At 35.0% G+C, this 24,946-nt stretch overlaps 1 protein-coding gene across 1 annotated transcript in view; it reads left to right on the forward strand.

The window, feature by feature from the left end:
• MALRD1 (MAM and LDL receptor class A domain containing 1) overlaps positions 1–24,946 on the forward strand; it is a 232,061-nt gene that overhangs the window by 135,213 nt on the left and 71,902 nt on the right. The window contains exons 29-31 of the mRNA XM_066191598.1: positions 13,811–13,939; positions 18,557–18,718; positions 21,143–21,300. Coding sequence (XP_066047695.1) covers positions 13,811–13,939; positions 18,557–18,718; positions 21,143–21,300 — 449 coding nt within the window. The remainder of the gene's footprint in view (positions 1–13,810; positions 13,940–18,556; positions 18,719–21,142; positions 21,301–24,946) is intronic.

Raw genomic sequence — 24,946 nt, forward strand, 5'->3', positions numbered from 1 at the left:
TCATGGCTTCTCTCAGGAAAGTATGGGGTCTTTCTATCTTGTAGGAAACAGTGTGAAACAACATAAGTGGTTTTGTTAAATGAGGGGATAATTGCTGATGCCACATATCAACACTGTATGAGTTTTGTGGTGGTTGTTTAAGCAAGCTTTAATGTTCTGCCATAGACTGGATGCCCATCATCAACGGAAGCATGAAAAATTAACTTCTGAAGAATATCTCTTGATCTAATTTCATCTAAAAAATGAAGGTTTTGCATTCATTAATTGTTGTATAATTCAAAGAATGGAAACTTGGTACAATCTGGGACCTTCTTCAGAGCTGCACTTTAATAAAACTCTAAGGCACATGTACTCTTAAAAGCTTTACAAAGCACGTGAGCATTAGTGAGCTCCTTGTCTTTTTTTTGAAGTGTTTCATTGTCCCCACTGTTGTGCATGTGATTGTTCTCCAAAAAAACACAGGTAGATAGGTAAGGATGCCCTGGTAGGAGATGGTAAGTGAATATTCATCATCTTGAATAGCGAAGTGGATGCTGATCTCTCTTGCAATTTGTTGCTGGTTGTGTTCACATGTATTAATTCATCCCAGTGGGGGCTAGTTAAACCATGTTTCTGGGATTCTGTTCTGTTTTGGGGCTAGAAAAATTAGACACTTCTTTTCACAGTAAGATGCATTAAGATATTCAGCAAATAAAAATAATAGTTGTTTTTTTTTTTTAAGGAAGAAGTAATATCTCTGTTAAGTTCATAAAGATGGTATCAACACATCTTAATATAGTGTAAAAATATTTCTTCTTAAGTCCTCACATATTATATAATAACCTGAAAAATGACATCATATAAGCATAACTGGAAATATTCCAGAGTTGTCATTGCAAGGAAGGAAATTGTTTCAATAAGGATTTGGAAAGCTGTCATATGAAGGATCCTCAATCTCTTAAAATGTTAAGATTGCTGAAATTTATGTTGGTTTTAGTTTATGACCCCACAAATCTGAATGTCAACAGTGTTTTATAACAAGTCTTGCATTAAAATACCTTTACAATGAAAGAGTTCAGAAAGTAACTTGATTTATTACTTTATAGCAACTATTTGTTTTACAGCACTGCTTCAGGAAGAAGCTCTGTTGGGAAAGCAGTTGCACTAAGTGCTCCAACTACTTTCACATACAGCTTCAGCATAGTCATATTCCTGGGTATTTTGCAGAAAATTGTGGTTTATGAAGACAGATGATTCAGAGGAGGCTTTTCTCATAGAAGTTTGATATGTACAATTGAAACTCAATGCACAGTACAAATTTTTTAAAGATTGATTTAGGAAAGCTGGAGACCCTAGATGCTGATCCTTTATAGAGTTGTCATTTGCACGATCATTGCTTTTGCACTCTAATAGGATACAGTCTTTAATCACTCAGGAATCATTTCCTTACAGCATCTCTGGTAAGGTGTGCTAGGTTATTAAAGCAGGGTTATTAAAGTTTAGGTGTATGTATCCTGTGGGAATGTGTTTGTGCTCATGCCTTTGTTTTCCAGCAGGATCAGAGAGGCCTATCATTTGTTCACTTTTCAGCTGTGTCTGTGTGCATCTGTGAAAATGCATGTCTGTAGAAAAAATAAAGCAAGCAAACAAAACCTAAAAAAACAACCCACACCACACTACACCTTACCCCACCCTACCCCCCCATTTTCTTGTCTGTATGAGGATACTTAGCCTCAAACCAAAATTAAAAGGGAACCATTTAGTGCCTCTCATATCAGCTCTGCATTCTGCATATGATCTTTTGCTTTCTACTCCACAAGTTGATACCTGCTTGCTTAATTTTCTCAAGACTTTTGGTATGCTGACCTTCCTGTTGGCACAAAGGAGCCTGGTCTGACCTTTCTCATTCTTGTTGTTATTGATTCTTTACCTTTGTACAACAAACAAGCAAAATACATTTTGCCAGTTTCTCAAAAATAACATTTCCCACCTGACCCAAGCCTGGGGCATTCAGGATAGAGAAAGCATGTCATGTACAGATTGTATTTTTTGCAGCACAAAGTTCACAGTTTTATTGTGTCTGTCGTAACAAAGCTAAGAGTCAGCAAGCACAATCTTACTGTGGCCAAACTCAAAAAGAAGAGTAGCGTACAAAGCAGAGGGGGAAAAGGGGCTTCTGATCAACAGAACGACTTGATTTACAGCACTTAACCATGAACTGTTTGTAGCTGTAGAATTGCTGGGCTAGACATATGACAAGGGTCCTCTAGGACAGCTGAAGGCACATTTATATTTTCTACTTGGTCTTATTTTGTTAAACTAAAGTCTTGCATATTATGGGTTTTCTGCATGTGTTAAATATATTTATAGTGGAATATAACATGCACAGAAAAAACTAGGAGATTGAAGATAGTTAAAACTTGAAAACAAGTTTAAAATAAACATAATGGAGTTCAAATGAGAATGTCCTAAACTGCATGGGGAAAGTAATTGAATATTTATCTGCTTCTCAGCAGAGAGAATTTAGTGGTAAAAACTAGCATAAGCACAATTGTGGAGCTTTCAAGTATTTTGGGATAACCTCCTCTTTACAGACTGTCCTTTTGGAAGCCTCTGAATGGTATTCCTGGAACATGGTTTACAGTCAGCACAATAAAAAAATTGCCTCTTTGTAGAAATTATGAACGCAATTTGAGACAGTGAAAAGGGAAGAGAGAGGAAGCCCATGTGATATTTTTACGTGTGAATATTAGATCTGTTTTCTGCAGTATGGTAATATTCAATGGTTATATAATTGTTTAATATATGTAAATACTTATTTTATTTTACATGTATTTTCCTTCAGTTGGCTTCCATACAGTGTGTTATAAGCTGTATGCATCACAAGAGTATCTGCACTGAGATGGATTCTTTGCTCTTCACTTACATAGCTGTGATGTACATAGCTCATTTTGAATGAGGATTTTAAACTGATTAAGAGAATCACTTCATTATTTCCTTTTAAAAATTGATTTGTCAACAGCTTCTATATCATAGAATATTTTAGAATACTACAAATTACTCTCTTTATTATGATCTGACCTTCTGAGGTCCTTTCCTTCAAGGCTCATTTTCCTCAGGTCTCATTAATTTCTATGGAAGTGAGGTACAAGAAGAAACACTGAGTTTATTGGAAATATGAGCTCTAGGAAATATTGTCAAAGATAGAATAAAACAAAGATATAAAAGATTTTTATCAGTTGAGACGGTAGGCAATATTCTGATAACAAAAATAGGTTAAATTCCAAATCTGATACATTTTATTTTACAGGTTAAATTAAAAAATACAAAAAATAGTGCATCACAGATAGAAAAAAAATGTTCTAAAATTAACAGATGTATTGATATTTTTTCACCTTCTTATACAATAATTCTTTATATGACTTTATTGAGACTATGTTACCTGAATGGACTTTACTGTCATCATTTCTTGTGCTTTTTAATAATTGACTGTGACCATGCATTAGGTTATTTGTAAGCTGGAAAAAAAGGTTTCCATTTAATGTCTCTGTTTAACTTAATAAAAAGGTAAAATATTTATGAGGGCCATGCAGAATAATTCTTAATGAGAAATTTATTTTTTTACACTTATGACATTTAACTTCATGATAATGTGGTCTGCTCTCATTAAGGAGCACTTCAAGCATTATTGATCTGCTTTCCCAGCTCATGGCTCACTGTCATCTAATAGTGAAGCAAGAGCACAATTTCTGAATGCTGTTACCAGAAATCTGATATTTGTGTGTCTATAATTTTAAAGAAAAGGAATTTTGTACTCTCAGATACACAACAGTGAGTGTAAGCATGAACATGTACACAACTCAGGCACATCATACATACTGATTTTGGCATCCCAGGGCACCACTTGAAAAACTAACAAGGGAAGATCAATGAAAAAATGAGAATCATAACTCTGAATTGAAATTTGAAGGAAATTTCTAGACCATTTTGATATTTAGTTGATTTATATAACTTTTCATAGTCTGGGAATTTGGTGCCATAGAAATCCAGGAATAAGACAGAACCATTACACCTCCAGTGATGTTTGTCAGCTGACTGTTTGGAATCAGACCCCACAACCTTATCTTCTGATGTTACAATTATATTTGGTTTTTAAAAGAAAGAAAAGTAAAAATTCCACAATCTATTAATAGGAAATTGCTTCACCAAATTGAGCTGAACAGAAAATTTCCTTAAAATATAATAAAGTTTCGTTTCCTGGAGGTAATATTTTTATTTCCCTTTCTCCTCTTATATTTGTATTCCTCCTCACCTCTGTTCATGGCAAAAACCATAGGTGAAGGTACTGAAATCCTTTGAACAACTTTACTTCCATGTTCTCATAAACAAGAAGCTTTGAAAGTCGGCAGAAAAATCCTTTCTCATTAGAATTCCGTCCTAGCTCTGCAGATCAGAGAGATAATAACTAAAACATCCTAGTGTTTGTGTATGTAGGCCAGCTTTTTCATTTATAAAACAAGACATTGTTTCCTTTGAATCCTCGGCTACGTATCATGCAAAGCTTACTGTTTAGTGGAGAATTTAGCTCCTTATTCTCAAACACTTGAGAGAAGTTCAAGCTCTGATAATAGAAGTATTCAGTATAAACCTGGCCCTGAAGTGAGAGGGAAGGGAATGCAGACAGAGAAAACTGCCAGACCTAAATTAGTCACTAAGGATATTCACTGATTTTCAGACAGAATGTATGCCCAGTTTTTTAATTTTTTTTTTCCTTATCCCTTCAAATATTTTAATGATTCTCAATGTCTTTCACTTGTTTTTATAAATAGGTCAATGTCAGGGTATTCAGTCATGGGGCACTGGAATCACATGGCTAAAATGTCTCAGTAAATGTGCTGAAATTAATTTTTAAGTTCTTAATTGTTAATTTAATATTTGTATTTTGCCTCTACAAGGAAATTATTCTTTGATTTCATTGTGAGCTGTCTATTTAAAATTTTGTGATACATATTGAATCTTCTTCATTACAGAGAAAGAAAGCTCATTTTGAGAAGTCTAGAAATTTTGGTAGCTTTAACTTAATTTAACTAAGTGTAACACACATTAACATGAATGTACTTTATCATTTGAGGGAAAATTTTACTGAACTCAGATCTCATTACACTCAGCAGAGGGTGCAGATATGCCCAATTTGGTTCTAGACAAGAAATAATCTCCCTTTTAGCAATGTGAAGATCAGCCACAGATGCCTTTCAGAGGACATCCTTTCCACATGCCCTTGTAGGAAGGACTCTGTGAGGAAGGCAGCGTGCTAAGGACAGTGTGGAGGAAATTCAGGCACCCTGACTCCAGCTTGCCAGGCCTGCCAGTTACACTGGCGGAAGATGTGAATTCCTGCACAAGTCCTGTTATGCAGAAATTCTTAAACTGCATTGACTCCTAAGACTTTCTAAAAATGTTTGAAAAATATAAATTAATTTTTACTAAAGGGGCAAAATTTTTACAGTTTGGATTCGGGGAAAGAATTGCATATGACAACCTTCTTTGAAAAAATTTAAAAATGAAATAAAGGGAAATATGGCACCAGCATGAAAACCACAGAATTGTCTCAGTTTTATTACATTGTCCAGAAGCCATTGACACATCTGTAAACTAGGATTTCTGTTTCTGCTTATGTAAAAAATGCATGAGCTTAACCAAAAGATTTGTCCACCATCTTTTTGCAACTCTCAGAGACGTATTAGGAATGCCACAGATTTTGAATATGAGAAACAAGAAATAACTTTTACTTCATTTTCCATGAAGAAACCTCAGTGGCATTTAAAGTTTCTGTTTATTTCACGGGAAACTTTTGAAGAAGAGCTACTGACTCCAAAGATAATTTGGTTTGCTAGCACATGGCTGTAAACTCGGATTTTCAGCATAAAATTAAAATATCATCATTCTGATATTTACTTCACATCTTACTTACGCTTGATATCAGCGGTAGATTTTTTGACTCCACCTATTTCAAATGGGTCACAAGAGAAGGATTTTTCTGGCTACTAAAATATACAGGGTAGAGGTGAATGGACTTTCTATTTTTTTTTTTAACTTACAATCCTTGTCGGTAAAAGTGGTACTAGAGGAATGACCCCTGTCCCAGCCTGAGTTCATTTTTGTGTAAAATGACTGTGGAAAGTAGGCACCCTTCCTAAACAGCCAAACTGCATGTAACCCATCATACACCTCTGTGCAAGGTGACACCCAAGATGAATTTCACATCTGACAGCAATTCTGCAGAGACAGGGAGAGCACTCAGCTGAGGAAGTGTCTCCTTGTTGCAGATAATTGCAGCTTGTACTATGTGCTCTACTCCATTGGTCTGTCACAATAACCCCTGTGGACCACATTAGGAAAAGTTCATGCTAAAAAAATAAAATATTCATATGAAATGCTTCTAAGATATCTGTGATAACTGGAGAGTGCTGCGATTGAGTCGTTTTGATTGATTCGGCATCACAGTGAAAGAAATAGTTTGACAGTCACTTTTAGTGTAGATATTTAAAAGCTGTAAAAAATAATCTATTCATCTGAACTTTCTGAGGTGCAATGTAACTCTACACTGGAATTAGGATAGAGGACAGACAGGGAGGGGGGAAAGGACCAAGTAGAGATCTTGTGTCAAATTGTTTCAGGAGATACTTTTATCTCGTTGAACATGTTCTTAATTACTGGGAAATAGGATTTTTCTGCAAAAAGTATCTCATAATTTCTGCTTTATTTCCACTTGTCCCATTTTTTTTTATGGCTTGCAGATTCCAAAGAGATAAAGCCCAGAACAACCAGACCCTCATTGCTCAGTCCTCAGTTCTTCTCTCTTGTATGCCCTTTGGTATGAACCAAAATATGGTAGAACCCTATAAGAATACTATGAGTATGAGATCCTTATCCTGCTGATACACTGCATGCCGAAGCTGCTCTTTCAGTCCTTATCAAATATAAAAGCTTCTGTCCTTGTCTCCTGTGGATTTAAATACTCCATGATATCAGCACTAGAAGTTACAGAGAATTTTCTTATCTTTTGTATTGCTTGAGCCAGAGCCAGTTCTGCATTCCTAGAACTATAAATAAATTTTTTATTCTTCTAGGTTATTGGGGGCCTTAGGCACAGTCCTTGTTGCTTTGAACAGGTTTGGAAAGTCCTTTGGCAGAATTTTGTATCTACAAGTCAGAGTCTCTCCTAAGAGGTGATATAATTTGTTAGATCTACTGTTTATGTCAGAGTCAAAACATATCTTTGAATTAAATCTGGCCTTTTGAGTGATATAGTCCATGAGGAGAATTGTCCATGGTTTTAAAATTGGAAAACCCCTTATTTGAAATTATATCTAGCTTGCTTGAGCAGAAATTTTTTCATCTAGTTTTCCTTGCAATAGATTTCCATGGTCATCCATGGAGAGGAGCATTATTGATGAGTTTGCTATTACAATTCTAATGTTCTGTAAAAATTCATGCAGAAAAGAGTACTGAGCAATTGAGGTCAGCAAATGAAAAACTTGATGAAAATTGTGTTTTATAATTTCTGAATCTCAGAGTAAAGTTGAGTAATGAAACCTTCCTGAAGCGTGTATTTCATAAATTCCAATTTAAACAGAGGATGAAACTCGCAAATTAAATTTCCTTTAATTGAATAATATTTTAAAAAAGATGTTTTATTTTTTTTTAATCTTTGATTATTCCTATATCTCAAGTTTTGTGAAAGAGGGGAGAGAAGTGATTTAAGTACTCCCACTAAACAATACAATTTAAACACCAAAAAATTAGAAAGAGATGAATTTTCAACTTTAATTTGAAAACATTTTTACTCAGGAAGGACTGCAATTTCTAAAAAGGCAAATAGTAGGAAAAAAGGTTTCATTTCAATTGAATATATATTTTATGCTATGTTTCATTTCATACTGCTGACATGGTTGTGTTGTACTGTTGAGTGACTGCCTGTGTTTCTCCTGGAGAGCAGAAATGAGACTCTTGCTAAACAGCAGCTCAGTGCATTTGAACTTGAGGAACACCCTGCTTTCCAAAACAGCTCAAGGTGTTATTACAATCCCATAATAATTTGGGATTCACCCTATGCCTTTCAAAAGCACACAGCATTGGCTAAACACAACCTCTGACAACCTATGTCTTCAGTGCTGTAATATTAGAGCATCTCTTCCTGTGTGATCAATCACTTCTTTCATGATAAATATTTTAAACATTACTCTGTGTCACCAAATCTATGATATTTAGTATTATCTGTTAAACTTCAACATTTTTGGCCTTATCCATTTCGTTTCAAACGGTAAAGATCTATAACCCATAGGACTGATATTTGACCTGCCTGGTTCTTTCTGTGATTTTAGAGGTAGTGGAATATTTACATCTTACAAAGCATTGGTGCAGGTAAGCTCTTACACTCAGAGAGTCGGAGAAATAGTCACTGACTTGTTGCTGTCCTCTAGTTGCAAACTTCAAGGAAATAAGAATGGTTTTTTGAGTTCTTCCCAAGTCAGGCTTTTCCTGGTAATTAGGGGAAAAAGTCTCAGTTAATAATGTTTTATTTATCAGCTGTCTCCAAATGAATCTTGTCATGTCTATAAATGCTGTGTCCATTATATGGGTTAGCCTTCCACAGACAACATATACTGGAAATGGGTATAAAATAAAAACAGCTGCAGCTTGTGCTGTATCCACAACAGAGTCACAATTTATTTGTGGTATGCGTGATGTGCACCCATGTATTGTGTGCTTTCTACGTGTAAACAAACACACACAGGTGTCCTTACTAGGGAAGATCTTTGCTGGTATTCTGAGAATTGCATTGGCCAGAACAAAATATGTAGAAAGGAAAGCGAGTGTATGTAAATGCAAGTTCTGTGGCAACCATCATTAATGTGTTTATTTTCTAAGGTTTAGTGTTCCAGAAGCCAAGCTAGCTCTATTGGCCTCTTAAAAACTAGTTAGAAGATTATATGGCTCTTTGCTGCATCAATACGAAATTGTACTTAACTGAAAAGTGATATCCTGTACATGCTTTTTCCTTTTCAAGTACTGCCATTTCATTTGGTGTAGGGATTTGCATAACATGCAGTCATTAGCTACTACTTCATCTAAAATATGTCTTGTGCTAGTTTCTTGTGGCCTCATGGCTTTTTGGAAAAGCTGCGGTTCTGAGGGGAAAACGAAATAAATGGGCACAATGAAACATTACATTTTTCTATACCATAACAATAGTTTGGTTTTGTTTGTTGGTTTCATTTTTTTAATTTATAAAAATTTGATCCCCAAGTACAGATGTACTTTAGTGTAAGGGGGAAAAGTGATTTATAAGGGAATATATGCTGCTGCCAGAGAACTTTGACCTATGGGAAAATAAATGGTTTAATTACTCCACTGATTCTTGTTAATCTAGTTATTTCTGTACTGATCTAAAGGTTGGTTGTTATCATAGTCAACCTTTAGATCAGTATAGAAAGATAAGATTCAATTCTTATCTGTGCTTGTGTTTTATATTCTATATTATTTTATTTTTGTTTGGGGTAATTTTTTTGCTCCCTCTAATGTTTTATTTCTGGGAAAGGAATGGATTGTGGTCTTTTGACCTGCAACATATCTTACATAGTATTCAGATCCCACGGATTTTTGGACTGAGTAACTGGAGAAGAAGAAAGATCAAAACATAATGAAAAATAAAATTAACTGGCTCAAGAAATGTCCGAGAGTGCTGGAAATTAATAAATTTAGTTGGAGCTTCTGTTCTCATTGAGGAAACAAAAACCAAACAGCTCCCACTCCCTATCCCTATATTTGTAGCTCTGATCCGTTTCTCTGTCACTTGTGCTATGCCTGTAGACCAACACTCACTATCTGTAAGGATATTTTTCATTATGTAAAATTATTTTTAGAGCTGAATAAACTTTCAATTTTTCAGTTTAGGGGTTAAACCAAAGATTTGATCATGTCAAAACCCAACATTTACAGCTTTTTCATTGAGTCCAGGATACTTTCTGGTCAACAGTATTCTTAAATTACAATGAAATGTTTTCTTTTTATTTTGGACATCATAGCTCTCTGTAAAATTTTCATAGCGTGTTCAGAAATGAGATTAGTACCTGTCAAAAACATTTGAAATCCCTGTAATTCCTCTCATTCCCATTTTGTGAAAAATCCACATTTGTGCATACTTAACTCTTTTACACCTCTGGCATTTTCATACATGGCACCAGTTCATTCTTTTGCCTGCTGTAGTTTAGTCATCCATTTTAATGTTGTAGCTTTTCAAAGATAGTTTCAGAGTAACATCAGCAAAGTACAACTGCAAAGTACAACTGATAACTTTTTTTCCATAATCTTTATCTAAATTTGTTTGGCAGGTATTCATAACTAGATTTCCTTTCTCCTTCTCGTGCTCTTAATTGAAGAGGCAAGAAAAAAAATCTGCCATATTTTTTCATGGGTTTCTTTGCTTAGAAATAGTTTTTCTATATGTTTGGATTTTCATGGAATGTGAGCTAGATTATTGGGGAAGAAATATAATATTATATCCGATAAATATAATCAACCATCAACCAATACATGTTATCATTCTACTGACTGGTCATCAAAGTACAGATGAGGAATATGATCAGATTAAAAGCTATATCTTTTAAAATGCAGTCCCAACACAACCAACATGCACAAAGAAATCAGACTTAATGAAAATTTCTCATTTTATCTGAAATATCAGCTTAAAAATAAAGCTGTTCAGTAGGAGACATTGTTTTGCTTTATACTAAAACACTTTGGAGTGATGTTAGATAACTGTTCTCCAAATTCAGTACTGATAGACACAAACTCAGATTTTGGCCACCCTGTAATTTTGAGGGCAAAAATTAAAAATGGACAATATAGAATTTTGAATGTTCTCTCTTTTTCTTTACTTAAAGTAGTTTCTAACATATTTTCCCATATGTTCTTCAGTCTTTTTTTTCTGATTAAATTAATTTTTATATTATATTTGAATAATATCTTGTAAATATAAAACTTCTAAGTTATGATTTCTGTGTGAACTTGTCTTTGGCTTTGGGTTTGCTGACACTGAAGTTGCATTTTATGGTTACGTTGCATGGTAGTTCTTGTTTTGATTTAATTCTTAGCTGGCATAGCAGTTTTGGCCAGAATGAGTGTACTATGGAAAGTTGATTTTTTATGCTGAAATTCCGAACAGAGTTTAGGATATATGGTTGCACTGTGCAATCCTAATGACCCTATGTTGATTTGAGGGATTTTATTTCTCTCTGCCAAAGTCTGTAGCAGGAAAACCATCATTATCATAAATGTAATCTGATATCCCTAAAAATTACATATAAACAAGGTCTTACATCAAGAAGATAAAATTCATAGATATGAAAATTTGTGTTTATGACATTCACACCTGTTGAGATAAAAAGTTTCATTATGTCTGTGTTGGACTTACATGTTTTGTTTTAGGATAACCAAAGAGATTAATAACATTATTAAATACTGGTTTATGGTATGTTTGAAGTACTATAAAGTTCCTTGTTTTTTTTTAAAAAGAACAACTATAAGTGCTAAATATAAACGATAGAGTAACATAACATAAAACATGACATGACATGACATGACATGACATGACATGACATGACATGACATAACATAACATAACATAACATAACATAACATAACATAACATAACATAACATAACATAACATAACATAATGTTGCTCTGTCTAGGTAATGGTGTGGAATATGATCAGTCACAAAGCCATGGATTTTCAAAAGTCACTCCACTGTATGGTGATAATGTATCCCTTTCATATGCAGTAAAAATTACTGTATGCTAATGGATCTGCAATTACCTAATTTCTGTCATTTAGGCCACTGAATGACTTAAGGAAGTAGTTTAATTTTCCAGTGCATCATTTCCAGTGCAGAGGAGGGAGTGGAGATGAGGGTTTTAGGCTCTTCTCAGAAGTGCCTACTGACAGAAGGCAACGGGCATGAATTCAAAACCCGGGAAATTCTATGTGAACACAATAAACCACTTTATGGTGAGGATCACCCAACATAAGTGGTTGTCCAAAGAGATTGTTGAGTTGCCATCCATTGATATCTTCCAAAACCCGAGTGGACGTGGTCCCGCACAGCCTGCCGTGCCAGAGGTGGCTGAAGCAGTGGGTTGGACTAGAGGGGTCTTGAGAGGTCTCTGCCAACCTCAGCTATTATGTGGCTTTCCAGAATTTAGGATGAGCCATACTAATAAGTTGTTGGTGGTATCTCCAATCAGGTTTTATCACATCATTTTGGAGAGGAGTGAAAATTGCCTTAACCATCACAAATGCCTCAGTTAATTTTTTTCTCAGGAGTCAGCTTCTCTGCTAATGGCTCTCTGCCACATGGATTATTTGCAAAAAGCAGCCATGGCTTTTCATGTATTATGGGCATTCATGAAAATTTGCTTGTGGTGTGGATCCCCTGACACTAATCAGGTCAAACTGACAGTGGAAAATTAAAAAACAAAATAATGAGACATATATCAATTTGGAAAGATTTTTGTGTGTGCTTCTGTATTTCAAAGCTGAAAATTTAAGTATTGAGGTTCTGCAAGTAACCAGTGTTAGCAATGATTTTTTTTCTTTTTTTTTCTGTACTATCCATTTTAAATATATGGGCTATATTTTAATGCTGTATTGTCACTCAGTTTAATATTACTTTGAGTACGTGTTGAAACTAAACCAAAAGATTAGCTCTCTTTTCCTATTCTGCTTCAATGGGAATGCAGTTCCTCAGTCTGTAAAATTCAGTAAGTACCACTATTTGAGGAGATTAATACCCTGACAACAATAACAACTCCTCTGGAAATATGGGCCTGCACAAAGGTAAATATCATGGTGTTCTGATCAGATTTTTTACAATATGCCACATTTTAGCCATGTTGGAAGGAAAAAATGAAACACATTACATTGAATACAGTCAAATTAAATTCTCTTAAATGTCTTTTTGCAGAACTTGAAGCTCTAGACTGAAAGGCAATCTAAGGTTATCAGAGTGCTTTTGAAGTGTTGCATTTGGGGTTATCCGAACTGTTTCAATTACTGTTGGCTGAAATTATGCACACAGTGCACTGAACTAAAAAATAACTTATGTAAGTTCCTTTATAGTCTTACAGTCCAGGGATGGCTGAATCTCAGTACTCTGGATTTGAACCTAATGTTTTGTGCACGAGTTACTACGTTTCTCTCATTTTATGAGATGATTTTCCCTCACCTTCAGAGATGAACACAAACTGTTGTAAAACAGATTTGTATATTAAATATCATAAAAGAGATTTCTCAGCAGTTCACACAATCAGAGCAGTAGTTTTTCTAAACTCTTCAAAACCAGGTTGAATGTCTTAAAAAGGCTGTAAAAGTTTATTTATTATGCAAATTTTTATAACAGTGATTTTTCTCAGTTTAAAATGTTATTTTCAAAAAAATATAATTATGAGCAGAATAAAACCTTTTGCCTGTCTACTTTCCTACAGCTAACAGAACCTTTTTTATAAAATGTCCACAACAAATACACCAGAGAAACAGTTATGTTGATGCTGAATTGAATTTTCTTCCAGCAAAACATCCTAACTGAAGCTTTGGGCAAGGCAAATGCAGTAGTCTCAAAATTTATAATGCCATATTGAAAGAGTGAGACCAAATAACATCTGTTGGAAGCAGTAAAACCCTAAAGCCATGGTGTATAATAGTTAACAAATTTAAATTAGTATCCTTTTATTTAATTGCAATACTGATTTAAATGTCCTGTTGGTTTCAGTTGGAGAGAGTCCCAGGGAATGCCCTGCCCTCACTGATTTTGTGTGTGGGAATAAGGACTGCATAGAGTCTCAGTTCGTCTGTGACTACAAAGCAGACTGTGAAGACCTATCAGATGAAGCTGACTGCAGTAAGTGTCTCTTTGTGTGTTAATCTAATCTTCAGTTAAAATTATAACCTTAAATTCTGTAGGATAGTTTAAGTGAACTCATAAAGATGATTCACTCAGAAGATGATCACAAGCAGGTTGCCTTCTCCCCAGCTCAAAAGGTTGACTGTTTCACATCCTCAGAGATATTTGCTGCAAAAGTACTCAACTGTAGTTTAGTTGCCAAATAATAACTAACTAAAATCAAAGGTTAAATACTGATAGAAACATGACACCAAGGCCAAAACAAGCTTAGGGGTTAAAAATATACTTGAGCAATTAAATCAATGAGTTACAATAAATATTAACTCTGAGAAAAAATTTAAGCTTGTTTATTAATGTAAAGAAGGTCTTGAAAGGAAATATCAATGTTGAATGGAAAAGCTAACCAAGTAAACTTATGTACAATAACATTTAGGCATGACTCTGCCATAAAAAGGTGAATGTTTAAAAATAAGCTTGTCTTTCCTTTCAAATTAATTTTGCCTTCATGATCTGAGAAGTGTGAGTACACTTTCATTCATTGTTCTTGCTTCTACCTCAGAGCTCCGAAAATATTTTATTGTCATTTCTCTATTACAGAACAGTTGGAAAAAAATGAGTCTGTTTATCTTTGCCTAAGTCCTAATGAATACTGAGACACAATTTTTCTGAGAGCATTCTTTGCTGAGGCTGAGATGGAAGGGCGCAGCTCCATTTAAAAATCTGGATCAAGTTAATGGGCTTTCCAATTCAGGCCTGAAACTCAGAAGCAGTAAAACATTGTGCCCTTGTTCCTGCTCCATAACTTTTTTTTATTTACAATTACAATGCCTGGACTAGATATTTGGAGTGGGAAGATTAAGCAGTCCATATATACAGCTCACTAATCAGTCTAATTGTTAATCTTTGAGCTGGAGGGTCAAATTCTGCCGTAATGCAGCTATGCTCAAAAGTAAATTTGATTGATAGAGTAAATGAATCCACATGTCAATTCAATGTTCATCGTTTGTGAAAGGAAAAATACTTCATTGAAATAAGCCAATATTTTGTGATCCCTTGAAAATTAAGGGTCTTTTTTCTTGCATGGGGTTGCTACATGCTCAACTGAACATGACTACAAAAGTAATGACCCTTTATTGGATGATGCATATTATAATGTTTTTACCAGGCTGCAAACTTACTTACTAAATAAGATGCTAAAATGTCACTATAGGAGATTTAACTTGGAGTTTCTCCCGTTCATAAAAGTAAATAGCAATTCTGAAGCATAAAAGCAGAAGATAGTGTCACTATTTCTGATCCCTACCTCTTGTAGTACTTTGTGTTGCAGTGAACTTTGTGAATCATATTCATGGAAATGAATTTACATTGAATAGTAACTTAAAAATATTAGATTTTTAACAGTAGACTCCAAGATAGATTTTTAAACAGCTAATCTGTAAATTATTAAACTTTTTTCAGGAGTTCAGCAGCAAAATACTCTATAAACTCTCCCTTGTAACATTTTCCAGACATAACAGATACACACTAAATTTGAATTACTGTCCGAAGTGAACTGTTCAGTAAAGATATTCAGAAAACTATGGAGACACTTGATTTATTCTCTAAATATTGTTAGAGAATATAGTAACTTCCTTGGCAGAGGGTGTTGTTCTGTGTTTTCTGGAAGGAATCTTTTCTTAGCCAGATAATAGATTGGAATATTTCAGGCCATAAATTATCTTGAATCAGAGTAAAGCAATTCAGTCTTTGCTGTATAGAAGAAAAACGTTTCCAAGGGGAGAAAAAAAATGCTGATATTCACTTTAAAAAACCAGACTGAAATATCTTTTTATTGTAGATGGAAAGGCTGTAGATACATCAAAATATTTTCATCAGTCTTCAGTCTTGCTGTCTCTACCAAAGTGTAATGCAGAGATACAGTAATCTGGCATTCAGAATACTCAGACAAGCCTCAGGTATAATATTTCCCTGTCTGCTCTATTTTGGTTCCAACAAATGATGCCTTATATTAAGATAAACATACTTTTTCCCTGAGCATATATCTTATAGATGGAAAGAAACAATATTAAAGGGCACATAATGCCTTCTAGATATGGAAACCTGACTTTTTTAATGAAAAGACAACAGGAGCTGCTTAATCAGAAAAGAAAGTATAACAGGCACAGAGAAATCCCTTCATAGTCTAACCTGTCCCATCACAAGTGGTTATGGCCACATTTGTCTGCAGTTTTTTCCTTTGCACTGAGATCAAGGTCTGAGCTTATTTCACATTCTACTACAGTTTTTCACAAGTGGGACTCCAAAGAAGTAAATGGAGTATAATCTACTCAGCAGCAATTCCTGTATGCAGGATTTACAACAGGACCTGTATGAAATGAACTCCATCCACACAGGGTGATGGACTTTTCTTTAATAAACTCGTGGAAATTACTTTTTCTGTGTTTCATTCAGTCCAGTCAGGCAACCTTGCAAAATTTAGATTCTCTTTCAGGATGCTGCTGAAAGTACTGAGGTGAAAAAACCACACATGAAAGCAGTTTCAATTTTCATGAATTGCAGCCAACTATACACATACATTTGATTAATAGCAAACCTCAGTGTTGATGAACCAACTATGAGAGTGCTTGAATTATTGAAATAAAAGCATTTTTTCCAATAGATGGAGCAATCTTCATCTGCTGACTTCTAAATAGGGTATGCTTACCCATAAAAAAGCCACTCAGCAGGTGCAGATAGATCCCGTGACTTTGCCAACCCAGTAAGTAATATTCATAAATATTTATTAATAATTGCCTTCTGAATGCACCATTAATATATTAGGGTAAAAAATCTGAAGTCAGGTATTCTATTGTGACTAGTGTAAATCCTAAATGGATTTGGACCTTGATCTTGTTAGAGATGCACAAGAAAATGTACTTTTTTTAAAATAGTGGATTCCCTTTGCTCTACCTGTGTGTGAGGTGGTTTATTGTTGGAGTTAGGTTTTTATTAGGCTTACATGATGTTTTTAATACAGTGCCAATGCAGATGCTCACTGAATTTGGCCAACACTAGCAAAATCACAGAAGGGTTGAGGTGGAAAGTCACCTCTGGACATTGTCTAATTCAACCTCCTGCTTCAAACAGCAATTCACTGCAATAGGTTGCACAGGGCTCTACCACACAGGGTTTGAATACCTTCAAAACTGGAGACTCCAAAATTTATCTGGGCAACTTATATCAGTGTTTTACCGGTTAAAAAAGGTTTTATTCTAAGCCTTAAAAATTGCTTCCTCTGTGTGTGCCTGTTGTCTCTTGTCTGTCCTGACACTGGGCACCACTGAGAAGAGTCAGTCTTTTTCTTCTTTAAACCATCCCAGAAAGTGTCCATATACACTGAAAAAAATCTATTTGAGCATTCTCATCTCTAGCCTGAACAATCCCAGCTCCCTCAGTCCGTGCTCAGAGACACTTCAGTTCTTGCAGTACAGTAAGTACATTATAGAACAGTGCAAATTCTCCCCCTAGCATTCAGGATTTTGATCCAGTGAATAACCTATATTGGATCAAAATTATATATATTTTAAGATATTTGTCTTATACATTTAACTAAGGTGACACTTTTTTTTACAGAGAACAAAAGCCCACAGGGTTACAATGTGTGTGCAGACCTTGGTCATAAGTAGTTTTAAGATAATGATATTTTCATAAAGAATGGCCTCAGTTTTTCTTTTAACACCAAAGTAGAAAACAGGAAAAAAAAAAAAACCAAAAGGGATTACTAGGAGGTAATTAAATCTATTATTGTTATCCATATCCTTTATACTCAGACAATGATAAATAAATAGTTGTATTTTAATATTGCAGAATATTTCTAGATCAAGAAACAGTCTAAATCCTCAAACTTGTTATAAACAGTCACAGTCAGACCTGGGTCTCAAATACATGGCTGACTGTGAGGTTTAATATTTTGTAACATTTTTCCAAAGTCTCCTCACAGGTGTCGTACGTGCTCACACTCAACAATTGTGTAGCTGCCTCTGCTTTATAACTAAGGAGAAGGTGTTTTGGAGCCAACAGAAGAGATTGTGGTGCTGTTTGATTCATTTGTACCACACCATTTCTATCATTTTGTTGATTAATTACTTTTCCTGTAACCTGTAGCAGCAGAGGCAGGGTTAGAAATGGGCAGTTTAACTCAGATCTCCTGAATTCAGTCAATGAGTGTCCTAGTCACTGGAACATCTCTCTCATCATAAAGCTGCCCTCAGATAAAATATTCACAAGGCCAACGTATGCTTATGAGAAACGCCCACTGTGGAAGGGCAGTCCAGTTTTATTAGCTAATTGTCTGGAAATCATTCTTTCCATTTACCTTGGACAAGAACTAAATTTGGTGAAGTCATTGGTTCATCATGGACATTTCTCTGTAATAAAGTTTATGCTTGCTCTTATAGTGAAGAATGTGTTTTTCCTTTCCTCATTAACTATCACATATTATTTATGTCCATGCAAGGAATTTAGGGAATCACAGTGTTAGCCATACAGATTCCTTTCCATTTCCATTTTTATTCTGTACACTATAGAACCATACGTAGAGCCGGTGTGACAATTTACTTTTTTCTGTATTTTCAGGTTACTACACAAGTATTCCTGGAAGCTGTAACTTTGAAACACGAGATCAAGAGTGGACAACTGCATGTGGATTAACACAAGACACTAGTGATGATTTTGACTGGAATATCAGCAACAGTGCTGTCGCAGGGCAAACAGAACCCCATACTGACCACACACCAGGTATTGCCATGTCTACTACATCACTTCTGGGAAAAAAAAATATTCACTGAATTAAAAAAATACCACAAGAATTGTAGATTTGTGCCAAGTTAACAGCACATCTCATTGCGATCAGCAGATTTGAACCATTCACGGGAGCGGTTCAAAGTTGTGCCAGGAAAGGTTCAGACTGGACATTAGGAAGCATTTCTTAACCAATAGGGAGGCCAAACACTGGAACAGGCTTCCTAGAGATGTTCAGTGCCCCCAGCTTTTCAGTGTTTAGAAGGCATTTGGACAATGCCCTTAAGAACATTCTTTATCTTGGGCAGCCCTGAACTGATGAGCCAGTTGGACTAGATGAACATTTTAGGTCTCTTCCAACTGAAATAATACTATTCCTTTGTATTCAATTCTAATAACAAATTTCAGCTACATAACGTCAGCTTCTGACATCAAAAGATGAATTCTCTGAAATCCTAACTGGCTATAATATACTCTTCTCCTTGTCAATATTTTAAATAATATACTTTTCCTGGAGTGCGTTACCATTCTAATGAACTTTAGGAAAACATGCAATCATATGCAGGACGAGGAGCAAAGTGTGTGGGTGTGTGTGAAATGCTTGAGTTTCCTACCTTGATTTAACTTTTCTTCCTGGCATTGGCTTTCCAGAAATGTTATTATAGAAGTTCTTCCCAAGATATTTCTGACAAATTGCTGCAACAATCCCTGTTGATTGTCAGGAGAATGAATTATATTGATAGGCAATTACAGTAATCTGTGTTAGGAAGTAAGCATAATTATATATTGTATTACATAAATATTGAAAAAAATATATTCTTTATATTATACAATATATCTGAGTGGGATATTAATTTCAATCAAAAATGTACTAATATCTATTTGAGAAGTAGTTAACTTTGTTTACAGAAGCTTTAATGTTAGAATCCCTATCTTAATTTCTGTCTAATCAGCAAAGTACAGTTAGTATTCAACCTAGAAGATTGATTTAGTATTATTTACAGTTAGTATTCAACCTAGAAGATAAAATTTTTACAGTTTTTCTCTTGGGTTTGTGAGAAGCATCATCTCCAGGTTTTGATTCCTTTTTTTTTTGTATTTCATGTTTTCTAAACCAATAAAGACACCTTATCATGGGTGGCTGTAGCCACTTCTGTCCAACTTGTTTATCCTCCCTTTTCCTTTATTCTGCACCTGCTGCAGAACTGCTCACCTGATCATAAGGGAACAGCTTCCTTACCACAAATCACAGGTTTTGCAGACATTCCTGCTACTTTATGTTGCAGGCTGTAAATCTGGAAGTGCATTCCTCTTGGAAAGGGACAGAACAGACAAGGTAGAGTTAGAAACTATTGCAGCTGTTCCAGGCAAGCTGTTTCTTGCAAATAAGTAGTTTGACTCGCTTCCTTGCTGTTACCTTGATGCAATGCGATAACAAAACAACCACTAGCCCCTGGCTTTTCAAGGAGATTTTGTGTGTTTTTCAGTTTCAGTCATTTAATTAGTTCTTTGTTTCAGTGAAATTACCCAGCAATTGTAAGAAAAACAAAGTTGATTGAAGTGAAGCAAAAGGAAAACAAAATTAGAGCAAACTGTTTACAAAATTATCCAGATTTGTAATTTACTTTTAAATTACCCAAGCAAGATATATTCCTATTAGCTGCAGAGGAATTGCTTGTCAGAATTGCCAACAGTCTGAAATACTTAGAAATATCTATCAGTCCATCAGGTTTCAGTGTGATGTTAGGAAAAGGTTCTCCACCCAGAGAGTACTGGAACAGCTCCTCAGGGAAGTGGTCACAGCACCAGCCTGACAGAGTTCAAGACATGTTTGAACAATGCCCTCAGGCACATGGTGTGACTCTTGGGGTGTCTTGTGCAGGGTCAGGAGTTGGACTTTGATGATCCTTGTGCTTCTCTTCCGAGACACGTTTTTCTGTTATTCTGTCTAGCACAAGGGACATCTAGGACAAGAAACATCTTTTTATACTGAAAGAGGGGAGACTTACATTAGAAATTAGGAAATTAGAAAGAAATTCTTTACTCAGAAGGCAGTGAGACACTGGAAAAATTTGTGCAGAAGCTGTGGATGCCCTGTCCTTGGAAATGTTCAGGGCCAGGCTGGGTGTTTTTTGAGAAGCCTGATGCAGTGGGTGGCATCCCTGCTCATGGCATTGGGTTGGAATAAGATGGATTTTAAGGGCCTTTCCAACCCAAGCTACTAGGAACTTCTGTGAAATACACGAAGCTTTAGCAAAGGTCTCCAAACAGCCATGGTACGGTATGCATGTATATGGTAAAAAGGAAAAAAAAAAAAAAAAGTAAAAAATACTAGTGTCTGTGTTTATAAAAATGCTTATAAACTAAAGCATAAAATAGTATTGGAAAACTCTAAACGTTTCTATCTTTTTTTTTTTTAAGGTAAAGGACAGAGTTTTTTGTATGTCAACTCATCCGCCCAGAGGGAAGGAAACAGAGCAAGGATAATTACCACCAAAGTCTTCCCAGCTAGTCTTGGCATCTGTAGAGTTCGCTTCTGGTTCTGGATGTTTGCTTCTAGGCAAACGGGAGTCTTAAAGGTAAAACTTCTTTGACTACATTATGGCATAATAATACTTGCTTTAGTACTATTTGCATTTTTGTGTCTAGGATTACCAAAATCTCAGGAATTTATGTTAACAGTACTGCAGTTACACCTATATACAAGTCTTCTCCTGACAGGATCAAGTGAAAATTCCGTTTTAGTTTTAGTTCCACTTTAAGTCCTTTAACTACATATGTAAGAATTAACACTGCACATTTGACTAGCATACTAAAACTTACCCAATACCAGCACAGTTGTCTGCAGAATTCACTTCAGCATCAAATAGAGGCAATTTCTAATGTTTAGTGGTTTAAATTAAATGTTTTAAAATTACTAATAAAACTACATGTGAAAGGTGTTTTATTAAAACAATTGTGAGAGATGTTTTATTAAAAAATTGGAAATAAGGTATTTAACTATTAACAATTATAGCCCACAGTTCCATGAAACTGTCATCTTGCTGTTCCCCAAACACCTTTAAGAAGAGCACTTTTGGTTGTTAAGTAATCCAGTAACAGCCCAAGGAAGGATGTGACCCCTTGGCAAACAATTCACTTCATGTGACTCACTGAATATACACGTTGCACAGTTCCTTTTTAAGTGACATGAGAAAGACTCCTATGTGTGAGGTTTATTAAATTTTGAAAACACAGTTTATGTTAATTTTTCAGTCAGTGACAGAATATAAATTAATCTGTGTTAAAAGTGAACAAGAATATTTTTGTAGTCTTGGATATTGAAATAAGTCAGGAAGTTTTTACCACTGTTTTCTCCACTGGAAAAGATGATCATAGCACTGTTCCATGGGATTATAGTGCAATTAGGCTGGAAGGGCCTCAGGTCCAACCTCTTGCTCCAAGCAGAGTCAGCTACAAGATGATCCTGGGTGGCTCAGGAATTTACCCAGTCTTGAAAATGTCCATAAATGGAGACTACTCAGCCTCTAGGGGCAACTTGTGCCACAGGTAAACTCTTCACCTTCTCCTTCCATCCAGCCCAAGGATAATGTTACACTTCATTCCACCCTTTTTCTTTTATTTTCTTTTTTTTTAGTAATATTTTCAGGATGGGGTTTACATCTAAATTTTATCTCTAGCACCTAGGTTATTACTCTGAGTATTGCCGTAAATTTACTTATTGATAAAAAAAGCTGTATTTCATGAAGTTCATATAAGCGGCAGTAAAAAGCAAACACAAATCCCTTTTTTTTAAATCTGTTGATAGCTGAAATACTGTGAGATTATCTATGATTAACTATCTGTTTAAATTCAAGTATCTCAGACTTTAAAGCATGCAAGATTGATGATGAAACCCTTTGAAGGAGCTTTTGAATGTTTTCAAGCATCACAGAACACTTAGCATTTGTGAATAAGGAGATGTGTGTGGCCTATGTGTGAGTTAGTAGGCTGACAGCCAGAGCCTGCTTTTTAATTGATTTTTGTTGTTTTTTTTTTCTTTTAAAGCAAACTTATTTAATTTACTCTCATTGCCCCAATTTCATAAAGAATTGTCTGACTCCCACATACAAAGTTCTCTGTTTATGGCTTTGCTACAAGTACGCTTTATGGAGAAACATATTCACAACAGACTGAAGCACTCAGCAAGGAATATCATCCCATCACAGAATCAATTTGCCTTTGTGGACATTTTGCTCTTTTCTATCAAACTAATAAGCTATTTCAGTATCAACTGTTGCTCTTATTAAATCAAGAATATAAATTAACAGTACCCATTCAAGTGAAAAAGAAAAAAGCCTAAAAAGAACAAAAAAGAAAAGCAATAAAATCAACAGCCCAAAACTTCTAAAACAGCTCTGTGAAGATTTTTTTTTCAGTTTGCACTGGAGGTGAAAGAAGTCAAACTGTAATAGGAAGTTTGAATAATGTGACAGAATATAATAACATCAGTACAAAAGCTGATATAGTTCTTATCTGAAAAACAGCTATCTGGTCGAGTCTGAATTTAAAAAAAATAATAAAAGGACTGCAGATATAGGACATACTGAGATGTGTGATTAAAATGACATACAAGGAATGGGTAAAAGAAAGATAAAAATTAACACTGTAATGGTATAGGAAATAGATGAGGTAGAACTACACAAAATAATGTGAAGTTATGGGAGCAATCCTACTCTTCCTCAAAAAAGGAACTTGTCACTGAGGAAAGGGAAAGAGGAGCTAGAAATGCTTCTATTCTGTATTCACAATGCACATTTCAATTGCACAATTCCATTGTCATAAACTCTGTGTTTTGTTCATAGGAAAACCAAAAGTCTGGGTTATTATTATTTTTAGAAAAGACACAATGTTTACAGCAACTCTTGCTCTAACAGAATGGATGCTGTTTAAAAGAGACCTGAATACTCTTGCTTCAATCAATCATTTACCAGCAGGAGAAAAAAATTGCTTTGTAATGATTAAGAACAAACCCACTAGCTTTCCTTAGAAGTATTTGGTAAGAGTCTTTGAAATGGGAGTTTTTCAGCATTAAATACAAGCCTGGTCTAATATATCAATTAATATGCTCTAGGCAAAAATACCTCTTAATACAAACAAATCTTGCTGCTTTATGCAGTAAATGTGAATTTAAAAAAAAAAAACCCTCACATTTATCTTTACATTTTTATGACTACTTTGTTGAATTTAATGGTGTAGGAGAGAAGTTTCAGCAAAAAATGAATGTGGCTTTCACGTCTGTTTCATTTCAATGGAAATTCTATTGATCATATGTCAGTTAGACTGAAACACTCAGTGTTTATTATGCTTCTCTGCCCATTTACCTCAGGACAGTTTGCCATACTCATACAGTGGAGAATTGAAACTGAAATTAATTGCTGATGTGATAGTACAGCTAATGTATCAGTTTTCTGCCTTGGTAATTGTTGATGCTAACAGAACTGATTTATAATAAATTTTGGTAAAGGTCAGGTCAATTTTACTCAGAAAATCTAAATATTTTTTTATTTCAAACTGATGTTTAGGCAAATTTTTATTACTTCAAACAAAGGTTTAGGGGAATAAGAGGAAAAAGGTAATTAATTTTTTAAGTGCTTCTCTATTGGGACAATGAAATATGATACAATTTTGTAATCTGATTCATGGACTTAAAAGAAACAATTTCAGTCTGTCTCTGGTGGGACTTCAGTCCAAGGAAGACATGCAATGCTGACTGCTGAGGAACATGAAGGGCTCAAAGGCATGATCCTAAAGATGTAAAGTAGAAAACATAGCATCATTATTCACTTGAGTCAATGGAAATTTTCCTCAGCTGACACAAGTCTCTGGTGCCTAATGAAGTGGAAATACAGGTTCTCTTTCTCAAGACTTTCCTGTTTCCTCAGCTGGCAATTAAAGACTCTAAGTTGTCAATGCTGGGAGAATACATCTCTTATTATGCACCCTTCAGACGTGCATTGGTTTCTTATTTATTTAGCAATTCAGGTGGAATGTAGTACCTTCCAGCATCCCAACTGCTAGATTCAGGCAAGACCAGGAAGATGATATAACATATTGAAAAGTCAGGATGAGGGTACAGAATGGCCACAAGTTGTAACTGCTGATTAACCAATAGAAAATATATATATATATATATATTTATGACCTTAAACAGTACTTTCCCTATCCTCAAAATGAAATAGAAGC

Source organism: Chamaea fasciata, unplaced genomic scaffold, assembly GCF_029207755.1.
Source record: "Chamaea fasciata isolate MVZ Bird 193981 ecotype frontalis unplaced genomic scaffold, bChaFas1.0.hap1 SCAF_1, whole genome shotgun sequence".
In the NCBI taxonomy this organism is placed as follows: Eukaryota; Metazoa; Chordata; class Aves; order Passeriformes; family Sylviidae; genus Chamaea; species Chamaea fasciata.